General features: G+C 41.9%; 1 protein-coding gene and 1 long non-coding RNA gene across 5 annotated transcripts in view; one reads left to right on the plus strand and one right to left on the minus strand.

Moving 5' to 3' along the window:
* CSMD1 (CUB and Sushi multiple domains 1) overlaps positions 1-13,950 on the plus strand; it is a 940,367-nt gene extending 926,417 nt beyond the window's left edge. For all 4 annotated transcript variants that reach the window (XM_080998891.1, XM_080998892.1, XM_080998893.1 and 1 more), the window contains 3 exons: positions 2,129-2,216; positions 2,971-3,103; positions 10,548-13,950. In XM_080998891.1, coding sequence (XP_080855017.1) covers positions 2,129-2,216; positions 2,971-3,103; positions 10,548-10,707 — 381 coding nt within the window. In that variant the 3' untranslated portion in view covers positions 10,708-13,950. The remainder of the gene's footprint in view (positions 1-2,128; positions 2,217-2,970; positions 3,104-10,547) is intronic.
* The window catches only part of LOC308473658, an 84,629-nt gene continuing 72,306 nt past the window's right edge, over positions 3,021-15,343 (minus strand). Inside the window, exons 2-5 of the long non-coding RNA XR_013984154.1 lie at positions 10,744-11,082; positions 9,172-9,271; positions 7,421-7,460; positions 3,021-3,158 (exon numbers count right to left, since the gene is read on the minus strand). This is a non-coding gene — a long non-coding RNA (uncharacterized lncRNA). The remainder of the gene's footprint in view (positions 3,159-7,420; positions 7,461-9,171; positions 9,272-10,743; positions 11,083-15,343) is intronic.

Consider the following 15,343-nt stretch of genomic DNA (forward strand, 5'->3'; position numbering starts at 1 on the left):
ACCCATCACTACTCCCTTGACTCCTTAAGAGAAGTATTTTTTGCACACATCTGCTTTATTGCATTTAACATTGCCTTGTTCCCAAAGAATGAGACACAGAACAGCTAAGATGGAAGATTTTGCTGGGCCAACTTTCTCATGGACTTTGGGATATTTTAAAATAATGGAACAGAATATTAATTTCATTACGTGGTTTCCTTACTTATGAAGGTGGAAGTTTCTCGTTTTTCAAAAGTAATTATAATCTTCACTGAAGATTATTGTTGGAAGGAAAGCTATGAAATTGCAGAACTGCAATTTCCTAGAGTGTATTAACAATGTATCCATTGTTCTTCCCGATTAAGAAATGTTGTGTTTTGAGTTGGAACCAGTAACCAAAGTGTGCTTTCCCAGTCACTGTAAACATTTCGGGAGCCCAGGTTGCTAACCAGATATGTATATGAGAGAAGGAAGAGGGACGATGAGGAAGCTTTCTCTCTGCACACAGTGATGTGTGAAAGGAGGGTGCAAAATGAGAAGACAGCTTCATCATTGTGCCTGTCTCCTCTCTGTCTTCCTTTCTGATGCAGAGAGTCATTGCTAGGCAAGACATGTTGCTCCTCCTTTTCCTTTATTTGTGTAAGGATCCAGCACCAAAAACCATGATACCAAGAGGAAGCGAGTGGTAATGGGGTAGAGAAGAGTTTCTTGACATGCCACTCTTGTGACCTATCACTTCATACAATTTTCCGAAATCAGCATTTCAGCAAAACTATACATGCATGTCTGAGCGTATATGTACATTCTTCTAAATAGAGCCTCTTTTGACAATGTAAACTGCAGCTGAGGGGGACACATTCCAAATTTGGACTGCAGCCACTGGCCGTAGATTAAATTGTCTCTATCCTCCTCACACCAGGGTCCTGATTCAACGGCTGCCAATTAGATACCAGGTGAAATTCAAGGCATTGGTTTTGATGTATAAAGTCCTATGGAGCTTGAGACTAGGATACCTGAATGATCATCTCGCCCCTTAAATGCACAGTCAATCACTGCGTTCTGCATGGGAGATCCATACTGCACAATGTAAGAATTGTGCCTTTAGCATTGTAGTGCCTACCCTTTGGAATACCCTCGCCATAATATTAGACAGGTGGCAACTCCATTGTCTTCAAGACCTGCCTTTAAACTGAGATCTTTCCTAGCCTGCCTCTGTTCTGGTATTGTTTTAAAGATGTTTTTATTGTTTCACCATTTGTTGTTTCTGCCCTGGATTCCTTTGGGAGGAACGGCAAGACAAAAATATGATAAATATCATAAATAATAAATAAAATGGAGTTGCCAGTGTGAGATTTCCACTTCGGCACAGGCCAGACAAGTTGGACTCATGGCAACCTGAGAGTGTGGCATCTAGCCAGCCAGGCCCCATGGTGGGGCTGGAGGTCTTACTCAAGACCCCTGGAACTCCTCATAATCTGTGGCTCCAGCCCAAGGCAATCTAAACTGGAGCCCCTAGCACTTGTCATTTGCTGTTTTCTCCCCCTACAACCAGTACAAAAATCAAGGAGGAGGCAAGAGGGCTAAAGAAAGCGTGTCTTGGGGAGCAGGTGGGTCACCTCTGAGAGTTGCATCTGACCCCATAGCCTAGACCAGAACTTTCCAAAATGTGTGTTGCAACACATTAGTGTGCCAGCTGCAATGTGTGTGTGTGTTGCGTGAATGCTCCCCGTGCTCCTCCCGGAACTGGAAAGTGGTTAGTTTAACCTCCAGTTTGCTAGTAAAACTGAAATACTGTGTCACGAAATGATGCGGGTCTAAAAAGTGTCACCAACATGAAAAATTTGGAAGGCTCTGGCCTAGGCTTTCCTCATCTCTTCCTTGGTAACTGCAGCATTCCTTTCAAGTATTTCAGAATTTGTAATCTAACAAACGCTACAAATGCAAAAGGGTCTTTATCATGATGTATAGTTTTATGAGTCTCTTTGTTCAAATGAAAACCAGGATTTGTGTGTTATTAAAAATGTTTGGCTGTTTTAACTATTCTGATGGTTTTGTTTCATTGGTGTTATCAGTAATCATGAAATGCAAACAAACAAAAAAGTTGGTTCCATTGTCCACTCTTGATTTTAACTGTTTCTCTTTGATCTAGGTGTCATCGGGACTCGACAGAGGTGTCTTCACATATCAAGGTGACATACACGGAAAAGATTTTGGAAGATTTATGCTCCAAAGACAAAGTAAGAATGCTGCTATAGCCCTATATAGTGTCATATAGTCTATTATTGAATACTGATAACCTCAAATCACTGTGCCAACCATTGAAGTAAATAAAAGCATATTTATTGTATTCAATTACTACCACATCTTCTCAATTAGTTTAAATGTGCCATTAAATCTCTAATTCAACTATTTCATGCTGCCACTTCATTTTTGATGCAACAGCAACCTAATAAGATAACTGCAGGATGCTTCTATGAAGACCATCAATGCAGAATGATGATTATAGCAGTGCTTTAAATGACTTTTACAACTTAGTCTTTAATATGTTCTGTGTTTAAATGACTTTGGTAGTCCTGGATTCTGCATGTATCTTCAAACTGTAAGGAAATAGCCAGCTTGCGTTTTCCAAGGCTATTAAGGGATATTGTTACCATCTGTGGATGAGATTAAATTTGAATATTGTGAATCCTTTTTTCAAGCTTTGCCAGGAGATGGAGGTGATGATGATGACAGAATTTACATAGGGGGTGTGTGATGTTAGAATCTTCCTGTTGGAAGCATGAGAACCCAGTGGTCTGAGGAAAGCAGCTGCGTGCATTCATATAGGATTATATATACATGTTTATTGAATTTAGAAAATACATTGCATTATACAAGTACTTTTTAAAAATACGCTTGTTTTGCCAGCCATACTTCTGCTGGATTTATATGCTTATACTTGCATCCCTTAAAAAGATTATTTTCTTTCCCTTCCCTTCATTTTCTTTTCAGGTCCTTTAAGTGCAGGTGCAGATCATCCCAATCACTTCTATGGTACAAACAGCAGTTCTGTTGCAGCTGCAATCCTGGTACCGTTCTTTGCTCTAATATTATCAGGGTTTGCATTTTACCTCTACAAACACAGGTATGCTGGATCTAATCTCTTGTGACATATTTAATTAAGTGCACAAACTTCTTGCCTGTTGAGAGTAGAGAGAAGAGAAAGCTTTAACAAAGATTAACTGCTCAAATTTTACAAGGTACAATTTGATAGCCCAAGCAGCAAAACAACAACATTTTGGTAGCTCCTAATGAAATTTGGTTGCAGATACAAACAAACACATGGGTGTGTGTTTAAGACTTTTCTTTCATGGAAAAACAAAACAAAATATTGAGGTTAGCCTACATCAGAAATGGCTAAACTGTGGCCCTCTGATTGTTGGACTACACACCCAATAATCTCTGACCATTGTTCAAGTTGGGCTGATGGGAGTTGGAGTCCAGCAACATTTGGAATAGCCTACCTATTTTGCAGTTTTGAAACAATACGCAAACACAGCCATGCTTTTTTGAGTTTGTATGCAGCTCAAGCCAAGTAATGGGTACAAACTGCATATATTTGGCTAAGTGTGGATAAAAATCCATATATTAAATGCAAAATGATGTGGAGAGCTGCCCTTAAGATTGGAAAAATTAGAAACTGAGAGAAACCAAAATGGACAGATTTGGCCAAGTCTAAACTGGTGAGCTGCAGGTTTGGCTGGGCGATATTTGGTTTTCAGCAACTAAAACATCATGATATACTGATATATCATAATGTTTCAATTTGCCCAGCCCTACTCCATACCACTCCTGCTCATAGGAGGCAGAGCAGTAAGGTTGCTTGCTCTGCTGAGGGGCAGGTGAGGATGCCGGAGGGCTTGATCACCTGAGAAGTGGGCTTCCTTAAGCTGCCCACCTCTCTGCTGATCACTGCAACTTCCTGGCTGCAGACAGAGTGACTAGATGAGGTGCACTGCGCTGACATCGGCCAGGGAGGCACAATGTATTTGCTGGCTGAAAAAGTCTGAAACTGGTATTGCGGGTTGACCATTGTACCAGTTTCAGATAATTAATTGTAACAGGTTCTCCAACCCTGGCTAGGCCTGGGCAATGGGTATTGAAACATCGCCCAGGACCAGTAAGGGCCCAGAGCACAATGGTGGTTTCACCTGGGGGTATATTGCAAGTGAAACGGCCTCTGCACCCAGCACGCTGAAGGAGAAATAAGCTGCAGCCGGGCTGCAGTGGCAGAGGGACTCAGGAGCAGCGGCTGTTTCACTTGCAATATACCCCCGGGTGAAACCCAGCATTCTCTGGCTCATTTAAGCTTCTGCATTGAAGGATATGCGTCTGCCTGCCCCTCAGCAGAGAAGTGTAATGAAGCCTCTATCCCACCTCCAGGATGTGTGAGGCACAGATGAGCTGGGGGCTCTGTTAGACTTCTCCATTGAGAAGCAGGCAGCCACATGCCCCTCAATGGAGAAAGAGGTAGCTCACCTGACCCACACGCACCGGAGCATGAGGCAGGCACCGGCACAGCAGGGTGAAGGGACAGAGAAAGAGGCAACCCCCAGGGAGCTGAAAAGCTGATCAAGTCCCCACCACGTTTTGGCTCATGTGGGGCAGGTGGAGTAGCTTTCTATGAGAAAGAGGCAGCACCTCAGCCACTGCCGCCATCTTGGCACAGACGGGTTACCTCTTTTCTCCCAGGAGAAAGAGACAACCTGCCCGTGTGAAGGCAGAGGCAGCTACCACTGCCTGGCTACCTTTGCCTGGGAGGGAGAGCTGTGTGTTTCATCTGGGGTGGTTGGTCACCCCAGGAGGGAGCCTCACCTCAGTACCATGTACCAGACTGCCTCTTTCCCCATGAGGTGCCAGAGTGAAACCAAGCTGGGGTAAATGCAGCTTGTTCCAGCATTCTGGTATATCGCCAGATCGCTATGTTGAAAAGCTGACATCACCTGGCCTCCATCGTATCATACAAAATATATGTAGCACGTTAACAGTGCAATCTTCTACTCAGAAATAATACATTTTGAGTTTAGCTTACTCCAAGCCATAGGATTGTAGCCTAAGGTTTATTAAACAGTGGACATGAGACAGCCAAAAGTCAACACTTTCAAGGGAGATATTGAAGCACATGCTTAATTTTTTAAATTTATGAGACTTGAAAGGATTTCTGCATTGTGCCTTACATGTGCTGCCCCCTTCCCAGTGCCTCATGAATCTTAGAATTCATAGATAAACAGCCCCTACTAGTACATGCTGAGTGAGCTTATGGAAGTGCTGCTAGAGTTGGTCTAACATGAGAACTGGGCATATAAAACAATTTATGTCCGAGAAGATAGATTAGTTTTAAATATGCATACATGCAACACTCTTAAAAAGTACTAGAAGTAACGGGTCCTGAATGTCCTAAACTACAACCCTGTTAAGAGACAAAATAACCTTCAGCAGAATGATCATTTTTATGTCTTACAAAATTAAGAATGTGTGTAGTAGTTTTGAGTCAGAATGCAAAGGGTGCTGCTGCATGGGTAGATTGCTAACCTGACTATCCTCATCCAGGAACCAGGGCAGACTGTTACAGCACTTTACTACACTTTAAGCTATAGTCCCAGCTCAGAGGCCAAGACTTTTTAGCTTAGAAAAACCATGCACATTTAGTTTCTGCTAGCAACACCTGCATTCTCCACAACCTCTGAGGCCTTAAGTATCGGGTGTGCAAATTTATACACACACAACGCTTCTTTTCAGCTGGAACTCACTAGAATGGCATTCCAGCACGTCTCAGATGGGCCCTGGAAATGAGGGGAGAGACCTAACCAGACTCAGCAAAGGCCCACTGAACCTCCAGCTCTTGAGAAGACCCTCTCTGAAGGGAACATCCTCTATTAGCTCTAGAGATGGTCTCCTTGCGAGCCAGGGACACAACAGGGCCTCCCAGCTGCCACACGGGAACCCACCACCACTGCGCCAACAATTTAACAAAGCCACCCGCTTCTTTCTTCCATGAGGAAGAGACAGCCTGCCCTGGGGCAGGGCGCAGAGGGAGCCTGCTGCAGCTTGCCTTGTAAAGCAGCACAGGGGACACGAAAATGCCACGGTCCAGGCAGGGAAGCTGCTGCCGACTCTACTCTTGCTCTTCATCCCCAGGTCAGGCTTGACCCGGAAGTGGAGCTGCAGCGTTGGGTTGTCACATGAGGAAGCTGTCTCTGTAGCCCCCCCCCCCCCCGTTGGGCTGCTGCTGCCGCCGCCACCACCACCTTTGCACGCATGGGTGGGGAGGGCAGGTTGACAGAGGTAGGCTTCCTCTGGCTCACAAGGAGACCCCCTACCCCAAATATACCCTCTGTGGGTTCTGGAGTGGATCTTTTGAGGGAGGCGTGTTCCAGCACCTTTCGGTCTGGAAAAAACACTGGATATAAATGACAGCAGGAGAGAAAGTCAACATTGTGCTATTGCAACATCCCTTTTCTCTCCCCACCCCTGGCTGTTCCAGGGGCTTTCTTCACCCCCCCCCCCAAAAATAGGACCCAGGGCACTCATGAAAGTCCTTATGCAGGGCTTTCTCTGACAGAATGAATTAGTTGACTCCTTCCCTTGGTAAACAACCCTATAGGACATCACAAACACAGCTAGGAATTGTCTTCTATAGGCTTACCTGGGGGGAGTAAGTTCCATTTATCTCAGAGGGGCTGTTTCTATTTTTTTTAAAAAAAAGGTTTAAAAAATTCTCTAATTTTTGTCATAGCATTTACTTTGATGGAATATCTATATTAATTCAGTTCAATCTTCTAACTTCAAATAAAATGAGTGTTTTTTGAGGGATTATATTTTAGGTTCTATTTAATTATATAATTACATTCATAAAAAATTAGGGTAGAAGAGTCTTATATATCACTACTGTTTTAATCCCTTCCTTTCAGCTCAGCATACGTTTTGAGTTCCATGTTGAAATTTGAGTAATTGAACAAAAGCAAATAGTTTTAAAATCAAATATTTCTCTATTGTTGTTGTGTGTTGTCTGATACAGGGCATTAAACAGCTACTAGTTTGTTTTGGCTCACCTCTAAAAATAAAATGTTTCCATTTTGCTTACATTTGTCTATTATTCACAATACTGTCTAATATGGGCAAACCCCACCCCCCATTTACATGGGGGTTACGTTCTGAGGCACCACGTACATCAGTGAAATTGCGTATATATGAAACATTACTGAAAAAGCCTGTGAATTCTGTCCATTTCTGTGACGTTTTTGGGTCACTTCCGGGTTTGGCACAATGTGTGTATATGCTTACCGAAAGCGTGTAAATGGGGTGTTGCCTACATAGCTTTAATAGGGATTTGGAACAATATTTTTATATTTTGCCCAACTACAGTAGGGCATCAAAAAACAAAACAAAAAACTTTACACACCTCTTCATGATCAAGTTTTTTTCAGTACATATCTGGGTATCTGAAATGAGAATTTAAAAAACTAATGAATACAGTGGTACCTCAGGTTACATATGCTTCAGGTTACAGACTCCGTTAACCCAGAAATAGTACCTCAGGTTAAGAACTTTGCTTCAGGATGAGAACAGAAATCATGTGGCGGTGGCGCAGCAGCAGCAGGATTAGCTAAAGTGGTACCACAGGTTAAGAACAGTTTCAGGTTGAGAATGGACCTCCAGAACGAATTAAGTTCTTAACCTGAGATACCACTGTATAACAGATTAAAACATGTTCTTACTAAAGATTTGTAGAATGACCGCAGCAGTCATGTAGAGCTGTTACTGAAGCATGAGACTGTGGTAAAATGCTGTGTACACACAGCTTCATACAAGGAGGGCTTTCCTAATCCCCTCTAAAAGGAAATGTATAGTTTATGGTCCTAATGGGATGAGTTCTAGAACTACCCAAGAATTCTAGAACTACCCAAGAGTTCTAGAACTACTAGGGGGCAGGGGCAAATCTTCCAGGTTCAGTCCCTTACACCTTGTCAGGTGCCACCTGATGGGAAGGGGCTTTGGGAGAATTGTGAGGAACTGCTCCTGGAATGGAGAAACTGAAAAGCAAAGTATGAATGGAGCAGTCACTCCTGCCAGTCTGAATCTTGGCCCTGGGCAGTTGCTCAAATAAACAGGGAATCCTCTTCTTGTGCAGAGCCCCATGTCTTCATCTGCCCCCATGGCCACTCTAGAACTATTTGATTGCAGTTCTGACCACAGGATTGCAACCCATTTGCCCCAGTTAGCCCACTACAGTCTCAAGAAACTTTGAAATTTTTTACATTATATTAATGAAAGGAATGACAGTAAACCCTGCTGCTAAAATTCAGAAACATTGCAGCTATTTGTGGCTATTGAAACCAATTTTTAAAAATGACCAAAAAGGGAAATGATTTGAAGGCATTTCTTGCCATTTAGCAGGCTTTTCAGAACTCGAAAGAAAACATTCAGAACCTACCAGGAAGCAATTCCCATCTGTTCCATTCCACTTTTGGCAGCATCTACTACTATATTGCTTGAAGTGTTTATTTCACTTAAAGTTGGGATTAATGATTAAGTCTAGCAGATAAATGAAGGTATTTTTGCCCTACAGTTTAGCAGACTGAATAACAGACTGCAGTAAAAGGAATAGATTTTTTCCTCCTGTATTACTAGTAGGAAATGTTATGAATTAAGTGATGATGAGCTTTCATCTTTTCCCTGCCATGGGTTTTGCATGTTTTCTTCACAAGAAACAAGATACATAAATTGTGAAGTTGGTGACAACACTTTCCAAGAGAAAAAACTACCTATTGCACCTTTGTAGTAGGGGAGAATGCCAAATTACAGTGGACCCTCTGTATACAAATTTAATTCATTCTGGGGCTCCGTGCGCACCCTGAAAAATCTGTATCCAGACGCACTGTTTTTGCGCACGCGCACGGCGCAATAGAACGCATGCGCGCAGAGCGCTTCTGCACATGTGCGAACAGCGAAACCCAGAAATTCCAGGTTTGCCGCTTTCACAACCCGAAGTTTACATTACTTGAGAGTAACGTAACCTGAGGGTCTACTGTACATGCTTCATCATGCTTCTCTTTGGTCCCTGTCTCTTCCTCTCCCTCTCCCCCCTTCTCTCTCTTACACACAGCGGGTGGTGGGTGGGGAGACATGGTAGTTGGTTCCCTATAGTACTACCTTATGCCACTGGCAAGTCTGTACGAAGGAATCAATCCCCTGGTCTTCCATTCCATCTTCAGATTACTCCTATGCCACTGTCCAGTAAAGAGTGTAGCAACTGCAGATAATAAAAAGATAGAAACAATAAAACTACAATTAGATAAAAGTATCAAAACAATTCATATCTAATTATTAAGATATTAAAGCAATATCTTAAGAAATTCAGCAGAACAGATTTAAAAAAATACAATCTAAACAGATTATGCAACCAAAACTGTGTTGCATAATTTGAAGTGTGTAAGGTGATTTGACTAGTCTGCTCACCTCTCTTGGTGTGTCGGCATTGCTGGACGGAAGAGCCTTCACACTGGCCCCAACGGTGGAATTCAAACGGCAGTGCCCTTCCTGATAGGCGCTGGAGCTGGATCTTAGCCTGCACCCTGCATTGGCGAATAGGGATGCAGCCTGGACGTGGGCAGAGCCAATGGAGCCAACAATGGGCTTCCCTTGGATCCGCCTCCTGCCCATTAAAGTAGCCCACACCTGGGGAACAGCCTGTTTGTTCCTGTGCCGGGTTTTCCTGCTTCTTTGTAGGATCAGGACCAGAGTTTGCTGTGTTGCTGTGGGAGCTCCGTTTTGCTCCCTGCTGCACGAGGCTTTTGCCTTTGGCTCTAGCAAACCTCATTTGATGTAAGTCTTAAGAACTCCCGCCTGGATTGACAACGTGTCACTTCTGGCAGGCAGGCCGGAAGTATTTAGATTGCCCAATGCCCAAGCCAAACCTCTTTCATCTGTATTCAATAAAGTTGTGGCCTGTTTTTACCCAAAACCCAGTCTGATTGGTCTCTTATTTATATGGGTTGGGGTATGGGAAGTCCGATGCCTTGTCCTGCAAGTAGTGTTCCTGTTTACATTTAATCTGGCAAAGGCAGATTAGGGGGTTTGCTTTAAAATATGGACATATTTCTGCTCCGACCCTACTCACGGCTACTGCAGTGTTTTAAACAAGCTCATGTCCTTCAGGTACATAAGTACCAGGTCCTAAGCTGTTCTTTCCTTAGTGAGAGAAAGAGTACCTGTTTTCAGGTGAAAACAGACCCATAGAACTGGCCTAAAACAGAGCCTAGTGATGTAGGAAGCCGCTCTCATGGAATTTGGATACATGTGAAACAGGTCTACAGCTTTTACTTTTTTTGATGCTTTGGTAATTGATAACTCCATGTTCTCTGGGCTTACTAGTGAGGCAAGCTGCCAACCATTTTAAGCAGCAGGCACTTCTGGGAGCTTAATAGCGTTTAGACGTCAGGATCTTTATAAATTGCTTTAGTTGTACCATGTTATTTACAATGGCTGAGGCTCTGATTTTTTATCCTCCTCTTCCCTCCCCACTCCAGAACAAGACCAAAAGTGCAGTACAATGGTTATGCTGGACATGAAAACAGCAATGGACAAGCGTCATTTGAAAATCCTATGTATGATACAAACTTAAAACCCACAGAGGCAAAAGCTGTGCGGTTTGACACAACTCTGAACACAGTTTGTACAGTGGTATAGCCTTCAGTGCCCAGTTTGACTGATTCATAGCCATACCTCTGATGGACAAGCAGTAATTCCTTTGGTGCCATATACCAGTTTCCCTTCTCTAGGCTTCGCTGCTGTAATCTTTTAACATCTACCGGCATAGACGCAGCAAGGCTTTCTGGTGAAACGTCAAGTCTTCTGGGGAATCAAGACCAAGATAATTCCTTCATCTCAAAGGTGGATTTGAAATACCTGGCTGCATTTGCTCCAAAATCAAGGCACACTTTGAAGGAAGACTGCCAAGTCATATCCATCTGTCATATTTAAATGCCTCAGACTTTCACATTTGTAAGTGGCTGGATGCCTTTCAATGCAATCTTCTGGGCACTCGGATCACTCCGTTGGGAACTGTGACAAAAAATAGCACCATAAATTATCCCCAGAAATAAGAACATTCAGGAGGAGATTTAAACAACAACAACAACAAAAAGAAGCTTTCTTGAAGGAGAAGACAAGACAACCTTCCTCGGGGGCTGCACACATCTACAAAATGCTTTACCATTGAAATCTTGTCAACTGTTAGAACAACCCTACAGTATATCTCAGATATTCATACATAAGGCAGTCTACAAACTTCCCAGTCAGCTGTTGTATTGCAAAATGTTAATGCACAATTTTTTGCACTAGTGTGGTATGAATGACTGAGTATGATACTGGTTAAAAACAAAAACAAAATATACAGGGTTTATACACACTATCCATTGTATATAAGCATTTACTCATCTTTTTTTTTTTGTTCTGTGACGCATTCCATAATAATTTTACCCAGCACGTATGTTATACAATGACTCCTTCCCCTATTCCTGGCAGAGTGACTTGTGACTATGAAGAGACAATATTTTGGTTTATTTTCCATGTAAACTCCAGTACAACCCAGCCAGATTTGGGGGGGTGGGTGGGAAGCCCATGTTTACAAATCTTCATCCCCAGCCTTGTTTCCGTTTTCTCTCTCATTTCATTCATTCTTTTTTTCTCAGCATCATACTCTGTAACAGCAGGGGAGTCAGGCAGCTACTGCTGCTTGCCATGTACAAAATGTGAATAGTAATTTATTTTAGATAGTTCATAAAGCCTGTGGGCCTGTGCTCACAATACAGTCTTCCCTTTTGCATTTGTTTGCCATCTTTTTTCCCCCACGTGGAACTACATTGTTTTCTAATGTTACATAGAACTTACAAATGCATTGCAAGAGAGTATGTAAAACTCGAGCCACATCCAACATGCAAGCCGCCACTGCAACCACTACGCTTTCCAATGGGGTGTCTGTATGTGTGTGAGTGTGTGAATGTCTTTGTTGGCTACATTTTTAACCAATACTGCTTGATGCTTTTGTAATCACACAGCTTGACAGAGCAAGTTTGAGATGTACGTGGAAAAACTCCTCAAAGTTACTGTAGCAAGGGTTGCCGCTAGCTTCTCAAAAGAAAAATGGGGACATGGCAAAATTAACTGACAGGTTGCTGATTCACCCAAGTCTTTTACCTATAGTACTAACTCATGGGTGGCACAGAGAGAAGGATAAGAAAACTGTGGGGATAGCTGTGGCATGATTAGACCTCTGTTGCTGCCTACTCCTCAGCTCAGTAGGCTGGGGTGAAAACCAGAAACAAGGGAGCTATAGTGGCACCAGTACATACTTTGACCTTCCTTTATGTCAGAACTTTCCAAAAATGTTGGCTGCACCCACACTAATTTAATCAAACCAACTATATTACATTTCAAAAATTATATTCAGTTTTATACTATATTTCTATTGGTTTCCGACAGAGGGACAAACACCATTGTATGTCACCATGATTTGCCACCTGACATTTAAAAACAAACAAACAGAATTATTTATATTAATATTCTGACACCTTCACATCAAGTACACAGGCCAGGTTCCAAACACCTGCACTACTGGTTCCACACACCGAAAGGATCATTGGAGTCGTATTTCCCAAACATTACCCCCAGAAAGTCATATGACAAACCACTTTTGACGAGGCTTTCAAAAGCAGGTTGTCATACGGCAGGGGCAAATTTTATTCCTTGTTCAAAGTGGGGGAGAGGCAGGAATTCCACTGGGCACATTCAAACCCTTGGGCAACTCAAGTAGCTCTTTGGATCCAGTCCATTATGAACCCCGACACCAAACTGAACCAATCTGACACCAAACTGAACCAAAAATAAGCATTAGCAGAAAAGTATATATATCGGTTTATGTTAAATAGCAAGAAAAAGTTTGCAGGGCAATCTTTGATCAAAGTAGAAAAACTTACATGATTTTTGATGGAAGATACCAGCAATGCCAATAAGTTTAGCTTCTTCATCTTTTTTTAACAAAAAAATGTTTAATATTAGAAACCTTGGCACTGTCTGGACATTTGTGCTTTGCTTTAGAGGCAGATTACTTTTTTATTATCTCACGTGCATTTACAATTTTATATGATATCTGACAGATTTGGGCATTCTCTGGAAGGACAACAGTGATCAGAACAAAATAGCCCTCCTTTCATAAAGAGGCATTGCTTCCAGTGTAGATTGCACTGTTGTATACTGGAGAAAGGGAAACACTGAATTGCTGCCTCTGAAGTCACTTTATTGGTGATGGCAGATGTAACCAAAGTCATTTGGGGGGGGGGGAGAGAATACAAAATATGAAGGGAGAATGGGTTTGGGTTCTCCCCCAACCCCAATTCTTACCCTGTCTGGATGAAGAGTAAGAAGAAGGAAAGTTTTGTAAAATAGTGTTACCACCCTATGTCCTGGATTGGGAGAGCCAAGTGCACTTATCTGCACGCATGGATCTCTTGTATATTGCAGGGTGGGGAGCTGGTTCATTTCAATGGACTGGGCTGCACATGAGAAAGCAAGTCTGTGCATGGGTTGGCTCCATTCACTGCAAAGAACTGGGGGAGCGTTTCAGACAAAGGAGCCAGAGGAATTCATAAGAGCACTGTTTTCAACTTTTCATTCTTTAGAATCTGAAAATCCTAACTTGATTTATTCTAGGGAAGTATATTTAAACAAGAAATAAGGCTGTTCACATTAGAATAATAAACCATCGACTTTTTTTTTTTTTACTTAACGGAGGCAAAACAACCATTTCTCTCTGATATGCTCCAATCTTCAGTTGTTACTGAACTTCTCATCTGCAGTGTCACTCATTTCAGTGAAACTACAGAACAGAACATTGGTTTGTACCCACACAGCATATCTAGAGATACAGCCCTACCTAATAAAATAGGTCCATGGCTCTGTGTGTTGTGTGTGTGTGTGTGTGTGTGTGTGTGTGTGTGTGTGTGTGTTTCCCCCTTTGTCACCTCTGTGCCTATCTCTTGAAGGTTTTCTGTTCCCTTTGGTTTTGTTACAGTTGCGTTGGATTGCACACTGACCAGGTTAAATCTTCCATTTCTAACACTCCTTTTCAGGCTCCATGCTTGCCCAGACACGCATCAGGTGCACCACCCCAACAGCCCAGATCTTCAAAGTGCCACCCCCAAAGTCCATTCACTTGAGTAGAGCCCGAATTGCAGAGTGACTTGAATAGTAAAATTGAGGTCTGTCGTAGTACGGTCATGCCAAAGGCAGTATGAAATCTCTGTGATGTGTTTACTGTTGACTCTTTCCCCAGAAAGGACCAGAATGATTATGATAAAGCAAAGGTAAACATACTCAAAGAAAGAACAATCAAAAACAGGTTATGTGCTTCAAAGCTGTTTAAATCTGCTGCTTGTATCACCCATCTTGCCTTTCTCCAGGCTAGCTGCAATAATTTTTTTCTTCTGTAATATATTTTGTAAACAAAACAAAAAAAGCTGTTATTAAAGAAGGGGGGAGGGGGGGAAGCTGGCATTACGATCAAATCAATCTAATTTTCATTCCCAGTACTCCATTTTGCCATTTCACGACATGCTGCTGTGACATGAAGTAGGTGCAAAAGAACTTTTTTGTACAGAGATATATTTTTTATGAAAAATTTGTAAAATTATTAAATATGCTGTACTTTTTGATTAATGTAGGTAAATTGTTAAAAAAATGTTTTTACAATACAAAAGGAGAAGAAAAAAATCCTGTAATTTTTTCCCAATACTGTAAAATGCACCATCTTTAGCTGAATTTTCAGTTCTGAACCTATTACACTTGTATTAATATTAAAGTGGCCTGTTTAAAATATACAGTAATTTTTTTGGCAAAAGAAGTATAAAAGACTGTAATATAGCCTGTGCAATGCCACCTATCTTGAAAGCAAATTCAAAGTTCTAATTAAATATTTAATTTTAGATTTCCAGATTACTGTGTAGCACTGTACTGTTCTTATAGTCTTATTTTATTCACTTGAAATTGAAGAATTTCTACTAACCAAGTTTAAAAGAAGGTACTTGTGTAAATGTAGGGCCATACTGACATCAGAGTTTCCTACTCAAAGTGATGTGCCTTTATATGTCTGAAGAAATACGTCTATTTCTATGAAGTGTTATTTGCCTCCTCGTATCTTTGGGCACAAAATCTGTGGAATATTTTCACTATCCTTACTTCTCTTATTTACAATTCCTGCACTTCTTGGAAAAGTCATGTGCATTGTGAATTATTTAGAGGTTTTCCCATGTTTCTGGACACTTCCAGA

This window comes from Podarcis pityusensis (assembly GCF_964106645.2).
Source record: "Podarcis pityusensis genome assembly, chromosome: 3".
In the NCBI taxonomy this organism is placed as follows: Eukaryota; Metazoa; Chordata; class Lepidosauria; order Squamata; family Lacertidae; genus Podarcis; species Podarcis pityusensis.